This window comes from Chelonoidis abingdonii, chromosome 4 (genome assembly GCF_003597395.2).
Source record: "Chelonoidis abingdonii isolate Lonesome George chromosome 4, CheloAbing_2.0, whole genome shotgun sequence".
NCBI classification, from domain to species: domain Eukaryota; kingdom Metazoa; phylum Chordata; order Testudines; family Testudinidae; genus Chelonoidis; species Chelonoidis abingdonii.
In genome coordinates, this window is record NC_133772.1 from 41472039 (window position 1) to 41490918 (window position 18880).

The 18880-nt window shown below is 46.2% G+C and overlaps 1 protein-coding gene across 6 annotated transcripts in view; it reads left to right on the forward strand.

The window, feature by feature from the left end:
* The window catches only part of BRSK2 (BR serine/threonine kinase 2), a 495363-nt gene that overhangs the window by 321663 nt on the left and 154820 nt on the right, over window positions 1-18880 (forward strand). For all 6 annotated transcript variants that reach the window (XM_075065085.1, XM_075065086.1, XM_075065087.1 and 3 more), the window contains exon 3: window positions 8577-8662. In XM_075065085.1, the coding sequence (XP_074921186.1) occupies window positions 8577-8662 (86 nt within the window). The remainder of the gene's footprint in view (window positions 1-8576; window positions 8663-18880) is intronic.

Here is an 18880-nt window from a genome sequence, read left to right on the forward strand (position 1 = left end):
TTAGCACAAGTGGCCATCCCTTTGAGAAGGGCAATAGCTCTTGGTAAACAACTTTAAGGGGCCCTCCCTTTGAGAAGGGCAGTGGCCCTGGTAAACAACTTAATAGCCAGGGAGGGGAGGCCACAGGAGAACAAAAACAAAATGGAGTATGGGGACAGCTGTAAGAAACAAAATGGAATAAGAGGATAGCTGTAACAGACACGTCCATGGCTCCAGCAACCACAGGCAGCTTTTTCAAAACATTAGTCACCTGATTCATACTGATTCTATCTGTCTCTGTCTCTTCTGTCCTTAGTCCCAGGTGTGTGTCTGTCTCTCTCCAAAGGCAGCTCTTAACCTAGCCACATGACACCTTTCTCCTTTGCTCTCCATCTGGGGTCTTTCTCTGCTTCCCTGCGGAGAGGTGGGGAGAAATCTCCTTCCTTTTGGTCATTGGTTGCTAGCTGTGAATGTCTGGTCCACTGGGATTTCCATTGTCTTTCCAGATCTTTCACTGATATTGGTCGGTTTCAACTGGTCCTTTAATGGACACTTTCATGCCACCCCGAACAGTTACGTGACATAACACCTTATGTCCCCCGCCCTGCCCCAAGAGCAGCTTTTCAACCCTTTACTCTCCATGCAAAGCCACACAAAGCACAGAGGGAAACTGAGGCATGCACAGATCTCATGAACATATTACCAAAATTCCCACTTTATCTCAACCCTATTGATTACTTCTGAGAGGGTGCAAGGGAGACAGCATGGGTACATTTGGTTGAGACACTGACAGAGATGAGCAATGCTGGCGTGATTGGTGGAGCAGAGGAAGCAGAGAGGGAGAGTGACATAATAAGAGACTAAATTGGACACATAGGTGGTGCTCAAGAGTCAGTTTCTTCAGGCTTTTCTAAAAAACACTTTCATTCCCTCTCTCCCTCTTTGTCCTTCTTCTTCCTCCTCATCGCACTGACAGTGAATGCTACCGCAAATGGATCCCTCCCACATCACTGTGAGAATCTCTTCACTGTCCCAACTCATCTTTATGCCATCAGAAGCTTCTTTTCCCTATGGTTTCCTTAGCAAGGCCATAAGAAGCCCTCCACCCACCCCAAGATGTTGTCTTGGGTTTTGGGGAGCTTTGCTTCTTACCCCCACATCTGCCCAGGAGCTTGTCTCCTCCCTGCCACCTCATATCCTGCCTCCAGAATTAGAAGCTTCCTGTCTTCCCTTCTCTTCTCAGACCCTGCCTGTGGTATCAGGCGCACTCTCCATGCATTTGCAGCTGTCCTTTCGAAAATCCTTAATGTCTGTGCATCTCCATCTCAGCTCTTGTGAAAAGATATACTTTAAATAAAACTTTCCATTTATATTTTCTGTGCGTGCAATGCACGCACAGTCCCTTTCTACTCAGTGCATCTGCTGGGCCTTTCCTTCCCATCCCACACCTCTGCACACCATCATTCTGAAAGGGCTTGTCTGACAGCCATTAGAAATGTCGGCATCTGCTAACATAAGCTAGGAATATGAGCTCCCAAGTTACTCCCCTCTGTGCATTCCTGCACTGGAGCTGTCATGCTTTCTGCACATGTTGGGCTGCCTAGCACATAAATACCTGATCTGGCCAGGACAGTGACTGGTGGTTAAAGGACTGGTCATGAGCCCTGGATAGCAGATGAATGTGGTGGTCGGAAGGAACTCAGGCACCTAGTGAAGTGACCTTTGATTTGGTAGTGGCTGTGAGTGCTGGGCTCCCACATCTTAGTTTGATGGTGGCTGTAGGGTAGCTTGTGAGTGTTGGACCATGAAGACTCTGGTTTGCCATTGCTGGGTTGCTCTTGGTGGCTGGGCTGCTGCAGGTGGGATTTTTCCTTCTCAGAAAAATAGCAGTGGAACATTTTGCTTTGGGACATTTTGCTTTTTGGCAAAAGAAGAAAACAGCACTTAAAAATGATAAGGAGGGAAAAGAAAGACAGGTCAAGTATTGGGTCAGTCGTCCTCAACAGTGTCTCTTTGATTTGTGTCCTTTGTTCTGAACTCCTTATTGATGGCAATTGTGATGTGGTGATCACCGATAACAACAGGATGCACAGAGGGAATAGTTGGCTTCTGGTGTGGAGGGGCTAATTCTGCTGAGTGTTGGCAGAGAGTCGCACATCAGCCACTTTGCCGTGTACCATTGGGCAGTAGATAATCCCACGTACTGAATGAATAAATCCACTTGTTGTCAGCTCCCATCAGTGTCACATGCATGAAAACCTGATGCTATTTAAAGAGACATACAGTGCAAATAAGTTTAAATGCCATGAGGGAACATGTTACTGTCTGGCTTGTGGTGGAGCAAGATGTGTGTTGAACTTCCTGGTGTAACACAGCAGATCTGAGCAGGGCCTACCATGAGCCAGATTAGATGAACTAAGAACCAACCCCAAACCAAACCTGTTCCCTTAAGAACCTTGGAATCACACTATGAGAACAAACCAGTGGATCTCCTCCTCAAGTTCTGAAACTGTGTTGAAACCGATGAGATTGTTTCACGTGAGGATTCTTGATGTTTCATTTTGACTGATTCCACATCCTTTAGATTTCTTGCAGTGAAGGATCTGGCCCCGTTTTACTGCAAGATTTCTAGCCCAAAGAGCTTCAGGTCAGCATCCAAAATGCTTGGATGCTGAACTAAAATTCTGAATCCTTTGAAGTTCACCCCACATCTGAACATCCCCGAACTATGGGAGGGTTCAGATCTGGATTTGAACTTCCCGGCTCGTGTCCATCACCAGTCACTAAGGGGCAATGCGGGGCACTAATAATTGTTTAATTATCTTTAAAGTAAAGCAGGGTTAACACTAAACAAAATTTCAGGCAAAACTCCAAACACCCCAAGTTAGCGATGGTTAGGGGAAGTAGGGCAACCTGTAGCCTATCATCCTACCATGGCTTTATTCCCTCTCTCTCTCTCTTTCTCTCCCTGCTATCTCTTGCTGCTGTCTCAGGTCTGCATTTTACATGATATAGGACCCACTGCTATCAGTGGAGAAAAGAATAGGAGCTCAGCTTTGTGGCATGATTTAGTGACTTCTACAGCAAGAGAGAAGAATTGCCTTCTCCAGCATCCTAAGTATAGGGCTATCAGCTGCAATTCACGGGGAAGTAGAGCTGCTAAAGGTTACTGTGTAGCGTTTCAGAAGAGCTTGCAGAGAAGCTACCATCTCCTAACGCTTGACAGCCATCCAGCCCATTTAGCAAACACATGCAGCTCCACTTTCCAGGCAGGTGGTACAATCACAAATATCAGGCAAAGGAATGTGAATGAAAAGCAATTCTTCTGTACTGTTTGGACAGATCCCACCCATGGTTGCTGCTGGCTCCTGTCACAGCCTCGTAGCTACATTCGTTCACAGTGTGCTGTGAGTCGAGATGAAAGAGTGCAGTGCCTCTCATTACCAAGAACTATTCAGATGATATGGGCTTAAACCCAGAGGGATGTGAGTCCCTCTGGGGGGTGAAGTAGAGGCAGAGGGAGCCAAGTGTATTTTTTACATTACTCCTGCTAAGGATTACACCGCCCTCATGCTGGTCTCCATTATTAGCCAAGTTACTGGAGCATCCTGACAGCTCATCAGCTTCCTGCATAGATCTTAAAAACCAGTGATTAGCACCTGCAAGGTCACAAGTCAGCAGTGTGGCTCTATTGGCCTTGCACAGACTTTTGTAACCCCTCTCCCCAGCTTGGAGGTTTTGGGGTGCTGCACAGAGATAGTCTGCTGCAAGGTTAGGGCACTCAGGCTGTGTTTGGGAATCTCTCATGGAACCCAGAGTTTGTGTGACAGATGCATTTCTCTTTTTTTAAAGACTATTATACAAATGTTATTGTGTGTTCTTCATTTATTGCAGATTCACAGACTATTCTAGGCTTGGCCTGCTCTCTGATAATTGCATCCACATTAAAACAGACACCCCCACAGAGGTCTCCCTTGTCTTGTCCTTGCCAGCTCAGAGCTGGGCAGTGATACATGAGTTCTGCTAGCCCAGGGATGTGCCAGGTACTGGGCACACTTTTGCAAAGGTTACGAGAAGAAGGCAGAGTGGTGCCCTATTTAAAGCCAGTTCTGTTTTGCTTTATTGCTCTTGGGCCACTTGCTTGCTAACTATGTGGAGTGCTACTAGTCCCTTCTAATCCATGCATCAATCGAACCACTATTCGGAGCTACATGCTATGTCTCACCCATATCAATTATTGTGGGAGTGGGAGAGTGGGGTCTTGGAGAGGCGCTCAGTATTGCAGTGGTAAGTTGAGAATTCGATATGGTTCATTGCAGCTCTGTGGTGCCATGGGGTGGAGGAGAGGTAGGACTCTGCTGTAACAGTTCCAAGGGTAAGCTATATTTAGGCTACTGGACAGAGATTGTGTCATTCTCTCTAGCTTCCTAGCACACATAACCTTCAGAGCCTACTTCCATTACATAGCATCCTGACATAGACAATAATAAAAATATAATATTTTGTACTCATAAAGCACCTTTCATCGGATGATTGCAAAGTGCTCTCCAAAGGCAGGTAAGTTTTATTGTCCTCATTTTGCAGATGGAGAAGGTAAGGGACAGAGAGCTCTTGTAACTTGCCCTCTGTCCCAGAGAAAGTTGGTGGCAAACTCTGGACTGGAGTCTGAAAGTATTAATTCCCAGCCCCCTGCTCTAACCAGTGGGAAGTGCTGCCTTGTAGACTGGACTGCTGACTGCAGTGCAGCGGTGTGATCCTGCAGCAGATTGCCATTCATTGTGTTGAAATACTGCATAGTGTATCGAGCCTGGCATTCTCCACAGATTTGGAGCCTGAATGTACATACACCCAAATTCCCCATCAGAATTCAGATGCCAGAAGGTTATTATGCATTTTCCTGCAAAAATAAACATGGGACCCTCCTTAAGCCTGCACCAAAACTGCTGAAGCCAGCACAAGCCATGTTAAAGGAGTGCTTCTAAGTATAAGACTGTGGAAGTAGCAAGTGAATAGATGCGTTAATGTCTTATTTTCGCCTGTTTCAAGAAGACTAGCTAGTAATATAACTGAATTCTTTCTTCCAGGTGACATTGTCATAAATCTCTACCTCTTCATGCCCCCATCTGCTCACGCGTTTGGATAGTAACCAAACAGTACCTTGGGTGGGTGCTGCCATCCATCACTCGCTCGTGTTGGATGTATGGCCGGAGACACAACAACAGGGTATTTTTCAAAAGCAGTGACTCTCTCTTGTGATTAGATAACACAGGGCTTGTCAACTGGAAGGTGTAGCATCCTTCACAGTCAGGGGAGCCCCTGATGAGAGGACTATAAAGGGAGATAAAGTCAGCTGTTTAGTTCCATAGCCAGTATGGTGATCACACTTCTCATGAAATGCCTTGTCCCTCCCTCCATCCCCTGGTAACCTTCGTTGTTTGTGTGGTGGTAGGCTCTCAGCCCTGGAAAGCTGGTGTGTTGAATGCCAGTGACTGAGCTTTGGGAATGTGCTGAAAAGTTTGGGAGCTTTTCTGTGTCTAGTGTTGGGGACTCAGCCCTGGGAAATATGTGTACGGAAAGGTCATTGTGCATGTGTGTGTATGCACAGTGCTATAGAGCTATAGAATTGCACTGAAAAATTAGGTGAGCTTGTGTGTCCAATACCAAGCTCTGGGGACACTCTGCATGACCTTGTGAGCCTACAAGAGTTTTTTTCTCATCCTGAAAATGGTTGCATGGTTTAATCTCATTTGCGGTGAGTGTTTGAGATGTTATATGTCTGAATCTTTGATCTTGCCTTCCCCTCCTATGACTGGTCCATCAGGTTTTGGTACTTTTTTCTTCTACCTGCTGGAGTCTGCTCTCTGACCAGTCAGGTGCATGTCCTCTGCATGCCTCCAACCTCTGGTCACTCCATTTATCTCCTCATCTGAGGATGTGCCAGACCCTCATTCTGAGCCATCTGTCTGTCAAAGTTCAAGAGGATGTTTGCACTGTGGAGGCAAGAAGACACAATACTGCCCCATAGAAGAGCTGCTGCTCCGTGGATGTACTTTACAGCAGTGGCGTCTCCCCAATGCTAGCAGAAGCAGGACACATGTTTGCAGTATTATTAGCTAGAACTATTACTGTTCATATAGCATAATGATTCAAGAGTGTCCATGAGGAGAAAATCCCTTTCTCCTCCTGCCTATCTCCCCAGCTAAAACATAGAATGGGGAATAAATTGTAATGTTAGTGATGGACTGTGCCATGGATAGGTGGGTTTGTGTTCAGGTTCATCAGGCAGTCTTCAGAAAGGCCAGCAATTTGGTTACTGACTGTGGAATCTCACCTTCCCTCCCTGGTCTGATCTGACCTTGGAGAGTGGGTGGAGTGAATGCAGATAGGCTGAGCTGCCGCTGAGCATTAGAGGGATTTTGCATTCCAGTAGCAGCAAGTCACTATCACTGTGGCAAGCCACACCATATTTGGGCAGCTCCTTTCTCTGAGGCGCTGACTTGGAGACAGAAGGGGGAATTGATTTCAGAGAAATCTTCCTAAAGATGAATGAGTTTTAGGGGGTATTTTTTCCTTAAATGCAACCGTGTTGTGCCAAGCACTTGATGAGACCCCTCCAAATATCAACAGGTATCTTGTGAGATGAAGGACATTAGGTCTTTGTGGAAGGGGTCAGAGTGAACCAGCTTCTTCACAGTAGTACAATAGCTGCATTTTTGGGAAATTGCTGTATGATAAAACTGCATAGTGCAGATTTCTATTTTCATGAATTGCTTCCTGCTTAGTGGTGGTGATGGGAAGGTGATGTCTATGAGTTATCACCACTGAGCAATGTGTGTCACTGAAGCTTGGTTCATAGAAGAGTTCTATGAGAATTGCAGTACCACATGTATACTTACACACAAACAATGTGTGTGTGTGTGGTGTGTGTCTCTCTCTCTTGTGGAATCTCATTGATTCCACTGCAGCCTGCTAATATATCTCCCTCCCCCAGCCTATCTATGAAATAGATATTTCCTGAGATCACAAGTGTGGAAGTGGATCTATCAAGTGGCTTCTGATTCTGCAGAGAAGAATAAACACCTTGAAAGAATCAGAAAGGGACTATCCCAGAGGCACATGTACGCTTTCTTCCTATGTGAGAGAGGCTGAGAGTTTCACTGGTTTCTCTCTGGGAGACATGACCTCATCACTAAGGCTTGAGAACTACAGCTCCCAAAGTGCCATGCAGAAAGCTCTACCTGTCTGTCAGGAGGAGAAGTTCTATGCTTAATAGTTGGGAGAGGAGCATACTCAGCAAGTTAAGAGGCACCAAGAAATAAAGCTATGTAGGGAGAAGTTCCTGGGGGATTGTCAGGTTACTAGGGGATTGGTGCTTTGGCACAGCATGGCAGTGTGTTTCGATTGTGAAGATGATGGCTGCGGGGTAACCAGTTACAGTATTTTGGGGGAGGTGGGAGGAAGTCTAGCTAGATTCCATTCTTCTTTTGGATGGTTGGCTAATCCTGTCCTGATGGACTTTTGAAAACTGGTCTTGCACCTGTTTTGCCTGTACACTGCCTGCCTCAGGCTATCTCTTCATGGCAGAGTTAACTAGAGTTATCTGCACTCCCACAAACAGTCACTGTGGGTTAATTAAGTCCTCATCAGTTAGCCCTATCTGGAGTATCGAGCAACACAGAGTGATTGTATTAGCAGCACAGGGTGAATGTATTAGCTGTTGGTGAGTTGTGCTAACTTGAGCTGCAGCTTGTACTCTCAGGGGGCCAACCAACTCTGTTTAAAAGCACCATCACGTTTGAGTTAAGGTTTCTGTGTATGATCAGGACTCAAGTTGAGGGCAAGGCTCAGTTTATAACTACAATTAACTCTGCACTGAAGACAAGTCCTCAGAGTAGCCATGTTTTGGATAGGTCAAGGACTGAGAGAAAGGATGGTCTTGTGATTAAGACACTGCACTGAGTCTCCAGAAATCTGTGGTCAGTTCCTGGGTCTGCCGTAGACTTCTTGTGTAACACTGGGCAAATCTCGTGCTCTTTCTGCATCTTACTTCACCTGCTGTAACATGCTAGTACTTCCTTTCTCCCACTACTTGCCTGTCTTCTCTGTTTAGACTGTAATCTCTGTGGGTCCTGACTCTCTCCTACTAGGTGTATGTACAATGCCTAGCACAATGGGGACCATCCAAGGCCCACTTAAGTCAGTTAGAGTTGGGATGATGGGTTAGACCTTCTGTCATTTGAGAGACATGGCCTGAGTATAGGACTGTAAGCCAGGAACTTCCTGCATTCTGTGCCAGGTTCTGCAAGTGCCAGGTCACTTAGTCCTCTGCCTCAGTTTCCCTATTAGTGAAATAGGAATAGTATTATTTACTGACTTTTATAGGGGAAGAGTTGGTGAGGATGAATTAATGTTTTCTAACGTGCAATATAAATGCTAAGTACTATTATTATAACTTCTGCTTGTTTGCTGGTTGGTGCATGAAAGAGAGGGTCAGAAGGGTGGGAAATGGGTAAGAGGGGACAATGTGTGTTATGATTTCTAATGTAACCTACGACATGTCCTCTAACCTTCGCTTCTATTTCTCTTTTCTCTTCCAGGTGGAGCGGGAAATAGCTATCCTGAAGTTGATAGAACACCCCCACGTTTTAAAGCTGCATGACGTTTATGAAAATAAAAAATATTTGTAGGTATTGTTGGCTTTCCCAGGGAGTCAGAAGGGAAATGGAAGGGAAGGAGTTTGGGGGGAGAAATGTTTGGAGACAGCACAACAGTGCAAAGAGACTGCAATCGGATGTGAGGTCACTCTAAACCAGGGGTCGGCAACCTTTCAGAAGTGTGTGCCAAGTCTTCATTTATTCACTCCCATTTAAGGTTTCGCATGCCAGTAATGCATTTTAATGTTTTTAGAAGGTCTCTTTCTATAAGTCTATAATATAGAACTAAATTATTGTTGTATGTAAAGTAAATAAGGTTTTTAAAATGTTTAAGAAGCTTCACTTAAAATTAAATTAAAATGCAGAGCCCCCCGGACTGGTTGCCAGGGCCCGAGCAGTGTGAGTGCCATTGAAAATCAGCTCGCGTGCCGCCTTCAGCACACGTGCCATAGGTTGCCTATCCCTGCTCTAAACTTTGCTGCCCATGTGGTGCCTGCTATCAGCACTTGACTGAGAAGGGAATGGTTTTCATTTACTTAGTTCTCCCTTTTCTTCTGTTTTTCCCCCTTTCCAGTCTTAAAAAAAAAATTAAATTACAAACAACCCTTTTTCTATAATATTTAATTGATATAGAGGGGCAAAATCCAGGTTTGTAGACTCCAAATTTGACCTGCTTCAAAACTATTATAATCTGATGGATAAAATCCTCCAGGTTCTAAATATTTTAAATTAAACCCTCACCAAGAAATTTAATTTAAAAAATGTCCAAACAATAATAGCTATTGTTTTTATAGGTCCTACTTGTCTACACCCATCAGTGATATTGGTCCACAGACCGAATTATTTTGGCTTGACAAGGTACCAGATAGTTTGAAATTGTTGTCAAACAAACAAGACACATTAATCTTGGCTCAAGTGAAGAAAAAAAATCAATGTTTTCCAAATGGAAAAGGGCAAATCGAGAAGAGAGTTAAATGTGATTTCCAGGTTTTTAAAAGGGTATTGCAAGCAAGGGGAGAGTGTTTAAAACTATTTTTGAAAATCACGTTCCAGCAGTGACCCCCCTTAATGTCACAGCAGTATACGGTGTAATCACTGAACCAAGGAATGTGTGTTGAATGGATGTAATAATCCCATATCGACCATACGACCAAGCTTGTTACTGGAGCAATGAATTCCTATTCCAAAAAGTGAGGCCTCGGCGTTCAAGGGTTAGTTTAATAGACCTGGCAGTAATTTCTTTTGGATTCTGAATCCTCCTCTGGGACAGAGCCTGCCCAGGGTGGTGAACAATGGCCACCAGATGGCTTGTCATAGGTGCTGGGTGGAGTTGGCTACCATGTATCTTCAGCTACATGCTGTGGGCCAGATCGTCAGCTGGTGTAAGTGGGCATCACTCCATTGAAATCCAGTTTGCACCAGCTGAGAATGTAGCCCCAAGTGTCCTGGCAAGCCAGCTTTCTTTGCAAGGGAGGGGCAGTAAAGGGAGTGTGGGATGACAGACAGGAATAGAATTTCTATAGCCAATGCATTCTGATTTAATTGATTTAATTCTATAGCCAATGCATTCTATAGCCAATGCATTCTGATTTAAAAAAGAGATACTGGTAATAATCAGGGACCCAGTCTTGGTCCTGTTGAAGTCCATGGGAAGACTCCTAGTTTATTTCAGTGAAGGGTGGGATCAGACCTCAGGTTTCCTATTGTCTGAGTTAAAAAGAGCCTTTTTCATGTGTGACCCCTTTTTTCTTATATCTGCAACCTGTCTATTGACGGGCTACATGCGTTTGGGTGATTGATGCAATGTACAGACACCTGGAAAACAAAGGCCAAGCTGAACAGTGCAGGATGGAGTTGGGATTAAAAGATCATTATTTTTGCAGCATTGACAGTCAAAGTGCATCTCTTTTCTCTTAGATACAGAAGCTTTCAACAAATGGTCTCTGCACGTGTGCAGATAACTGCTGAAGTAGGTTGCGTTTTCACCCCCTCCTGGACAGTGGGATTCTTTTACTGCCTGGAGGATGGTGCTGTTTAATGGTTAGAGCATGGAATTCATGCTCTACTGCTCTGCTGCAAGTAGTGTCCCTATGGATGCTCCACTGTAGCTTGCTTGTGTCCCTGCACTGCTGATCTGAAAACTTCCATAGCTGTGTCCATTAGGCCAGGCGATCCCTGTCTCTCCTCAGGCCCTGCCACGAGGCTAGCCAGTGAGTGTAGGCTAACCCTCCTCAGTTCCTTCTCAAGTGCTCCTGGCTAGAGATGGAGCTATTCGCAGTCCATTACAACCATTACTCTCGCTTTACATTTCTGTAGCCAGTTAGTCTCCTAGTATGTAGCTGTAATTGTAGTTTTCTTCTTCTTTCTTATTTTTCTCTCTGAAAAAATAATTTAAAAAAAAGACTTTATTTTTGCCGCTTTTTCTCATTGGGGACCCTTTCCCCAACATGGTATGCCAAGTTCACTGGGCTTCAAGAAGTGCTTCTCCTGCAAAAAGACGATCGGTGTCACAGAGAAGCACTCCTCGTGCATTCGCTGACTCAAGGAAGGCCACATTCCACAAAAGTGTGGTCTCTGCCACCAACTCAGGCCCTGGTCTGGACAGGGAGCTGAGACAGAAGATCATCTTCATGGAGGCAGCCCTCCAACCCTTTCCACACCTGCACCAAGAGCCACCTGGCAGACATGGGTCTTCCCCACAGCCCTCAACATCCAAAGGCTATGGATTGAAGAAACCAGCCGCTGCACCCTCTCAGAAGTCCCCACAGTGAGTCCCGAGCTAGCCATAAATGATCTCCAGCATGCTCAGTGTCCTTGGTACCATTGGCACCAAGACAATCCCAGCCCAGTACCCCAGGCTCACGAAGATCTACAACAACAGGTGCCAGCGATGCACCTATGGATCCAATGGGCACAGACATTGAGTCAGTGGCACCAAGGGACAAGGACAGGAGTAAGTACTCCTCTAAGAAGATGTTGCTGGTATGCAATATTCCATTGGTACCATCATCGACGCCCCCTGCAGCACCAGAGAGATTGGTGTGAGCTAGATCGCCATCCTTTCAGGTACCACCAGTGGCGCTGAGGAATCTCCATGTAGCCAACATATCAGAGTCTCCTCGGTACCAAGACCTCTGCACTGAGTCTTCATCTGGCACAGGAGTCTTCCCCACTGCCCTGCCCTGCCATGTTCCGCCACCCTCACAGACTTGGACAGCAAACCAGAGGAGGCAGTATTGCAGTACACCTTCCAGGTGCCCTATAGTTCCCAATATCAACATGCATCCGACGAAGTGGGTATTCACTCATGAAAGCTCATGCTCCAATATATCTGTTAGTCTATAAGGTGCCACAGGATTCTCTGCTGCTTCTATAGATCCAGACTAACACGGCTACCCCTCTGATATTTATACCAACAGAGTCCCTCAGCAATCAGCATATCCTCAGATGGCCCCACCACCACCATCCTGGTATGGTCAACCATGGGCACCACTGCTGGGCTCTACACCACCACTACTCCAGTAGCCATACTGGGACCCTTGGGCTGCATATCGCCTTCATGCCTCTCAGGCTTCTAGCCCCACTCAAGAACCTCGAGAATCACCCCCTCAGCTGCGGCATCCAGAGCTTCTGAACCTCCAGAAGAAATCATGGTGGAACCGGAGGGCAGCACTGAGAAAGAGGTGACCATATCCTCCTCCTCCCCAGATGAGGCCTTTATGCCTCTACCGCCTTCTCTGGCTGATGATTTTCACTTCTTCCAGGACTCAGTGAAGCGAGTGGCAGACACTCTTCAGATACTGCTAGAAGAAGTCAGGGACACCCACCACAAACTCCTTGACATACTCCATTCATCTTTGTCCTCAAAAATTGCCCTCCCTATTAATGAGGCTCTCCTGGACCCCACAAAAACCATATGGCAGACCCCAGGATCAGTGGCACCTACCTGCAAGCAGGCGGACAAAAATATTATATCCACCAAGGCAGACAGAATTCCTCTTCTCCCACCCTCCACCCAACTCCATTGTGGAGGATGCTGTTAATTCTCGTGGCTGTCAACATCAGATGAGATCTACTCCCTACAATAGGAACTGGAAGCGTTTGGACCTTTTTGGCTTCGACCATGCTACAATTTTGAATTGCCAATTACCAAGCCCTATCGGTGAAATATGACTACAGAAACTATTCAAAACTGAACAATTTTATTGAACAGCTGCCTGGGTCACACCACGACCAATTTAAAGCTATTATTCAAGAGGGACAATTAGTGACCAAGATAGCACTTCCATCTGCACTTAATGCAGCCAACACAGCAGACAGGTCCATTTCCACAGCGATGGCTATATCTGTCAGGTTGCCCAAAAGAGGTGCAGTTCACATTGAAGACCTTCACTTTGAAGTCACTGAGCTCTTCACAGAGAAGATGAACGCCTCTCTTCACACACTAAAGGATTCTAGGGCCATGCTCTGCTCACTGGGCATCTACGTGCCAGCACAAAAGAGAAAATATAGTCCGCAGCCTCAGCACAAACCACGCACCTCCCAATACCCGACTCAGTGCTACTACACACCACAGAGGAAGAAAACTAAGTTTCCGAAGCATAAACCATCTGGCCCACAATCTTTGACATCCTAGTTATCCACTTCCAAGCACCAATTTTGATATATTGGTCAAAGCATCAATAGATCACTCCCACAAAAGCTACAGCTGACCACCGCTTTCCGTTGATTTGACTACCATCTGGCAATGTCCTGCAGCACCTGGGAACATATAACATCCGACCGATAGGGCTTACAGATCTATCCATTTTACCTCTCTACTCCCTCTACAACACCTTTCCCTGTCCCTCTGCAGAGACCCGTCTCACGAGAGTTTACTATCACAAGAGATAGGTTGTCTCCTCCAATTAGGAGCCATAGAACCAGTAGCTCAACATCTACGAGGCAAAGGGTTCTACTCTCATTATTTCCTAATACCCAAGAGGAAGGGAGATTGGAGAGCTATACAGGACCTTAAGGCACTCAACAAGTTTGTCAAGTCTCAAAAATTCAAAATGATTACTCCTGCAATGATCATTCCAGCATTGGAACAGGGAGACTGGTTTTCAGCCCACGACCTTCAGGATGCCTACTTCCATATCTCAATCCTACCATCTCACAGGTGATTTCTCAGATTTATCTAGGACAAGACCACTACCAGTACAGAGTACTCCTTTTTAGGCTAAAATCCATCCTGATGTGTTCTCTGAGGTTCTCTCAGCAGTGGCCACACACTTGCGCTCCCAAGGGATCGTGTTTTACCCCTGTCTAGAGGATTGCCTCTGCAGAGCCCAATCTCTCCATGAGGCCCGCTGAATCACCAAATCTGCAATAGATTTGTTCCCAGAACTGGGCTTGCAGACCAACACCCAGAAAACAACTCTTGTTCCAGTGCAACACCTGGAATTGAAAGGCACCGACCTCCACCCTTTACAGGCCAGAGCTCTCTTACCTCAACACAGATTCCCCTCCTTGGACGTACTCATTGAGACCATTCAAAACCACCTGCAAATATCAGCTAGACACTGCCTCCAACTCTTGGGGCATATGGCAGTGGACACAGTGGTAATACCACATGCAAGGCTTCACATGCCATTCCTCCAGATGTGGTTCATCTCAGTTTACAGACCAGAATCACACTAGACAAACCCCATCACTACCCACAAGGATCAAAAACTCCTTAGACTGGTGGAAGGACTCAGCCAATGTTTTCAAAGCGATCCTCTTCTCGCAACCTCCCTCTCTCCCCAATCGTTACTTTTCACCACCGATGCATCGCTCATAAGATGGGATGCGCATCTAAACGGCCTCATGATACAAGGCAGGTGGTCATCCATGGAGACATTCTTTCACATCAACCTTCTCGAGCTCAAGGCAGTCAGAAATGCCTGCGCCCTTTTCCTCCCACTGATCAAAGATTACACACGAGAGTGCTAACAGGCAACATAGCATGTATGTACTACATAAATAGACCAGGGAGAACCAGGTTGCCCTCCCTCTGTGCGGAAATGATGAGACTATAGAACAGGTATATCTCCCATGACATCGGACGGTCCGCGGCTTATCTCCCGGGCACACAAAACTCCACAGTGGACAGGCTCAGTGATAAATTCCCATATGACCGTGAATGGGAGATAAACCCAGTAATACTTCACGACCTGTTCAGGCAGTGGGGGACACTGATCACAGACCTGTTTGCCACTCAAATTAACAGGAAATATTCACACCACTACTACAGAGCAGAGGTAGAACAACATTCCCCGGGTGATGCTTTCCATCTCCCCTGGGATAGGGGCATCCTCTATGCATTTCCTCCCTTTCCTCTTCTGTCAAAAGTCCTATTGAAAATCAAAAGAGAAGGAGCATATGTCATACTGATCACTCCCACTTGGCTGAGACAGACCTGGTACCCTTACCTGTCCCAGGTCGCTATATGCCCGCCAATCTCTCTCCAATCTACTCTGTATCTCCTCTTGCAGAACAGAGGACGTACCCTACATCCGAACCTGGGGATTCTTCACCTCAAGGCATGCCTGTTTCATGGTTCCTACACTGAGAGAACTCTTACTAGAGGGAGGTACAAGAGATATTACTACACAGTAGAACGTCCTCAACACACTGAACTTACCTGCAAAAATGGCCCAGTTTCCAAATTTGGTGTACTTCCCAACAAATCTCCCCAACATGCATGGCTCTTCCACAGATCTCAGGCTATGTACTGACCTTAAAAAGATCGTGACTATCTCTCAACTCTCTGAATCCACCTGGTGGCCATAGCAGCCTTCCACCCGCTAGTAGAGGGATACTCAATGCTGTCATATCCAACCACTAACAGATTCCTCTAGGGTATAGTAAATCTTTTCCCACAACCCCGACACCCTAACCCTATGTGGAACCCAAACCTGGCATTGAAAGGACTGACTGGGCCTTCGAACCCATGGCCACCTGTTCGCTTACATATCTCTCTATGAAAACAGCCTTCCTGATAGCAATCACCTTGGCTAGGAGAATAGGAAAATAGCCACTCTGATGGCACATCCCCTCTACACGGTATTCTTTCAGGACAGGGTTACACTCAGGCCACATCCAAAATTCATCCCTAAGGTAACCTCCCTGTTTCACATCAGCCAATTGATTCACCTTCCAACCTTCTACCCAAGGCTCACCGAGACAACAGGGAGGCTATATTACACATGCTAGATGTCAAGAGAGCCCTAGACTTCTATCTGGATAGGATGAAGGTTTTCAGGAAGTTCCCTAGGCTTTTCCTCCCCTTTGCAGAAAGATCCAAGGGCTCAGCAATATCAGCCCAGAGACTCTCCAAGTGGGTCTCGAACTGCATTAGACAGTGTTACCAAGTTCACAGTAGGACCCTTCCAGATACTATTAATACACACTCCACAGAATTGATCTCCTCATTCCTCACCTTCTTCAAGAATGTCCCTATCTCAGAAATCTGTAGAGCGGTGACATGGGCATGAGTCCATACCTTCGCAGAACATTAAGCCATCACTGGGGACTGTGCCTCTGATACCATCTTCAGCTCCACAGTGCTGTCATCTGTAGCTGACCCAACTCCAAAGTCCCAGCCCTCCAGTGGTGCTCGGGAGCCACCTGCAGTGGAGCACCCATAGGGACACTACTCAAAGAAGAAGTAGTTACTCACCTTGTGCAGTAACGATGGCTCTTCGACATATGTCCCTATGGGTGGTTCACAGTCCACCCTCCTCCCCTCTACTTCCAAGCTGTTGCCAATGACTGTGGTAGAGAAGGAACTGAGGGGGGTTAGCCCGCACTTGGTGGCTGGCCTCATGGCGGGGCATGAAGAGAGACAGCACATGTTTGGGCTAACAGCCACTGCTAGCAAAGTTCTCCGATCAGCAGATGCAGGGACACAAGCACGCCTACAGTGGAGCACTGACAGTGACCAGGACCAGCTCTAGCTATTTCACTGCCCCAAGCACGACAGCACGCTGCAGGGGGCGCTCTGCCGCTCACCGGTCCTGCAGCTCCAGTGGATCTCCCACAGACGTGGCTACGGAGGGTACCCTGGTCCCGCAGCTCCGGTAGACCTCCCGCAGGCGTGCCTGCGGGACATCCACCGGAGCCGCCTGCCGACCAGCAGAGCGCCTCCCGCGCATGCCGCCCAAGCACGTGCTTGGCGTGCTGGGGCCTGGAGCCGTCCCTGATAGCGACACACATCTTGAAGAAACATTGTGACTGCACCAGGCAAGTAACTCTGCCAAAATTTTCAAAAATAACTAGGGCCTTTTGGTGCCCAGTTGAAGACACATTAAAAGGGCATGATTTTCAGAAACTGTGAACATTTGCCCTCTAAATACCAGGCCCCTTTAAGGGGTCTTAGTTTAGACACCTAAAAATGGAAGCACCCCAAATCTCTAAGCCAGGTTTGAAAATCTTGGCCGTGAATCCTGGATTCTAATCTTGACTTTGTGATTGGTTCACTGTGTAACATTGAATAAGTCACTTGCCACTCCCTGTGCTTCAGTTCCCCAGTCTCTAAAATGGGACTAATAATGCCTGCTTCAGAGATGTGTTGAGCCCTTCCGGCGAAACACACTCGCTGTGGAAATGTAAGGGATTATTCATTATTATTAATTTTATTAGTCATATAATTTTAAAGAAATGGCGTAATATGGGTTCTGTGCCAGATCTCACTGTTCAGAATTAGAACTGGACATGGCCTTGGGTTGAACTGAGCAGAGGGAGAGAGTGTTCTTGGAGGGTCCAAGTGCGTGTGGGGAGGGTGCGTGTATGCACTTATTACAGGTGGGAACAGGGGTGCCGATGTGACTTGCACTTTATTTGCACAGATAATAAAGCACTGTGACCCCCACCATCAGCAACAAATTGCTCTCTGGTTGCCGCAGCACCTTTCCATCAAACCTGACATCTTGACAGCGGTGGCGGGGGCACGGTTTCTTAGGCAGTTTATGAATTATGGTTGATATTTCGGATGCCAGAGACTAATCGCAGCACTGCGCCGGGGAGTATTTCCTCGATAAACGTTAATTTCACAAATCATGTTTGACTTTTGGTTTATGATTTAATTTGTGACAAGGGGCTTTGGTTGAGTAGATTCCTAATGCAGCCATGAATCAAATCCTTTTTCCACAGTTTGTTTAGCACTGAAAATGAGTTTAAAAAGAATAATAAAAATTCGTCAGCATAGCTGTGTTAGCGTTGCAGTCATATTTACTCTGCTTCGGTTTTTTTAATTGGAATATTTAGAGAGACAAAGCTGGTTATAAGGCTTAAGGCTTTCTGTTCCTTTCCAGCATGTTGATTTGTCTTATTTAACCGTATGATTGCAGAATATTGTGCCAGGTACATAGGGCAAAATCACAGCTCCACTGTGTCTCGCTGTGTACGGCACCCTCTATAAAAACGCTACAGTAGTGGGCCAAGCAACAGCACTGTTGCCAGTTATTTTTAGTGGTATCGTTTCTTATTTGTTTTACAGGGGCATCAAAAGCCCTCAGCAGAGATCAGGGCATGTTGTGCTAGATGCTGTACAAACACATAATTACAGACAGTCTCTGCCCTGAATATTTTATAATCTAAATAGACAAGACAGACAAAAGGTGGGAGCAAGGGAAGATTATTATCCTCATTTTTCAGATAGGGAATTGAAGCACAGTGGCCTTGTCTAGACTCGATCCAGTGTTGTTTAATATAGTTATTAACTATCTAGAATGGAGGATGAGTGATGAGGTAGCAAAATTTGGAGATGGCACAGTTATTTGGGCTAGTGAGTCCATTTTGAGTCCAGAAAAGGCTGAGGAACTTCAGAGAGCCTGAAGCAAGCTAGGTGAATGGGCAACACAATAGCAAATGAAGTTCAATGTTGATAAGTGCTAGGTAATGCTCACTGGAGGGAAATACTTGAACTAGTCACACAATTAAATTAACTGCATCAACTCAGAAAAGGGACCTGGGCATCACTGTGGAATGCTCAGTGCAGATATCTGCTCATTGTGCAGCTATTGTGAAAAAAAGCAAACGAGATGTTAGGATGCATAAGGAATGGGATGGACAATAACAGTGTGACAAAGTTCCTCCTCTACCTTCGTGGGTCCTGCACTTATTTGGCAGATTTGCTCACCTGAGTGATCTTCCCCACAATCTGGATCAACTTCTCCTGTGTCTGATCAGGAGTTGGGAGGTTTGGGGGGAACCCGGGCCCA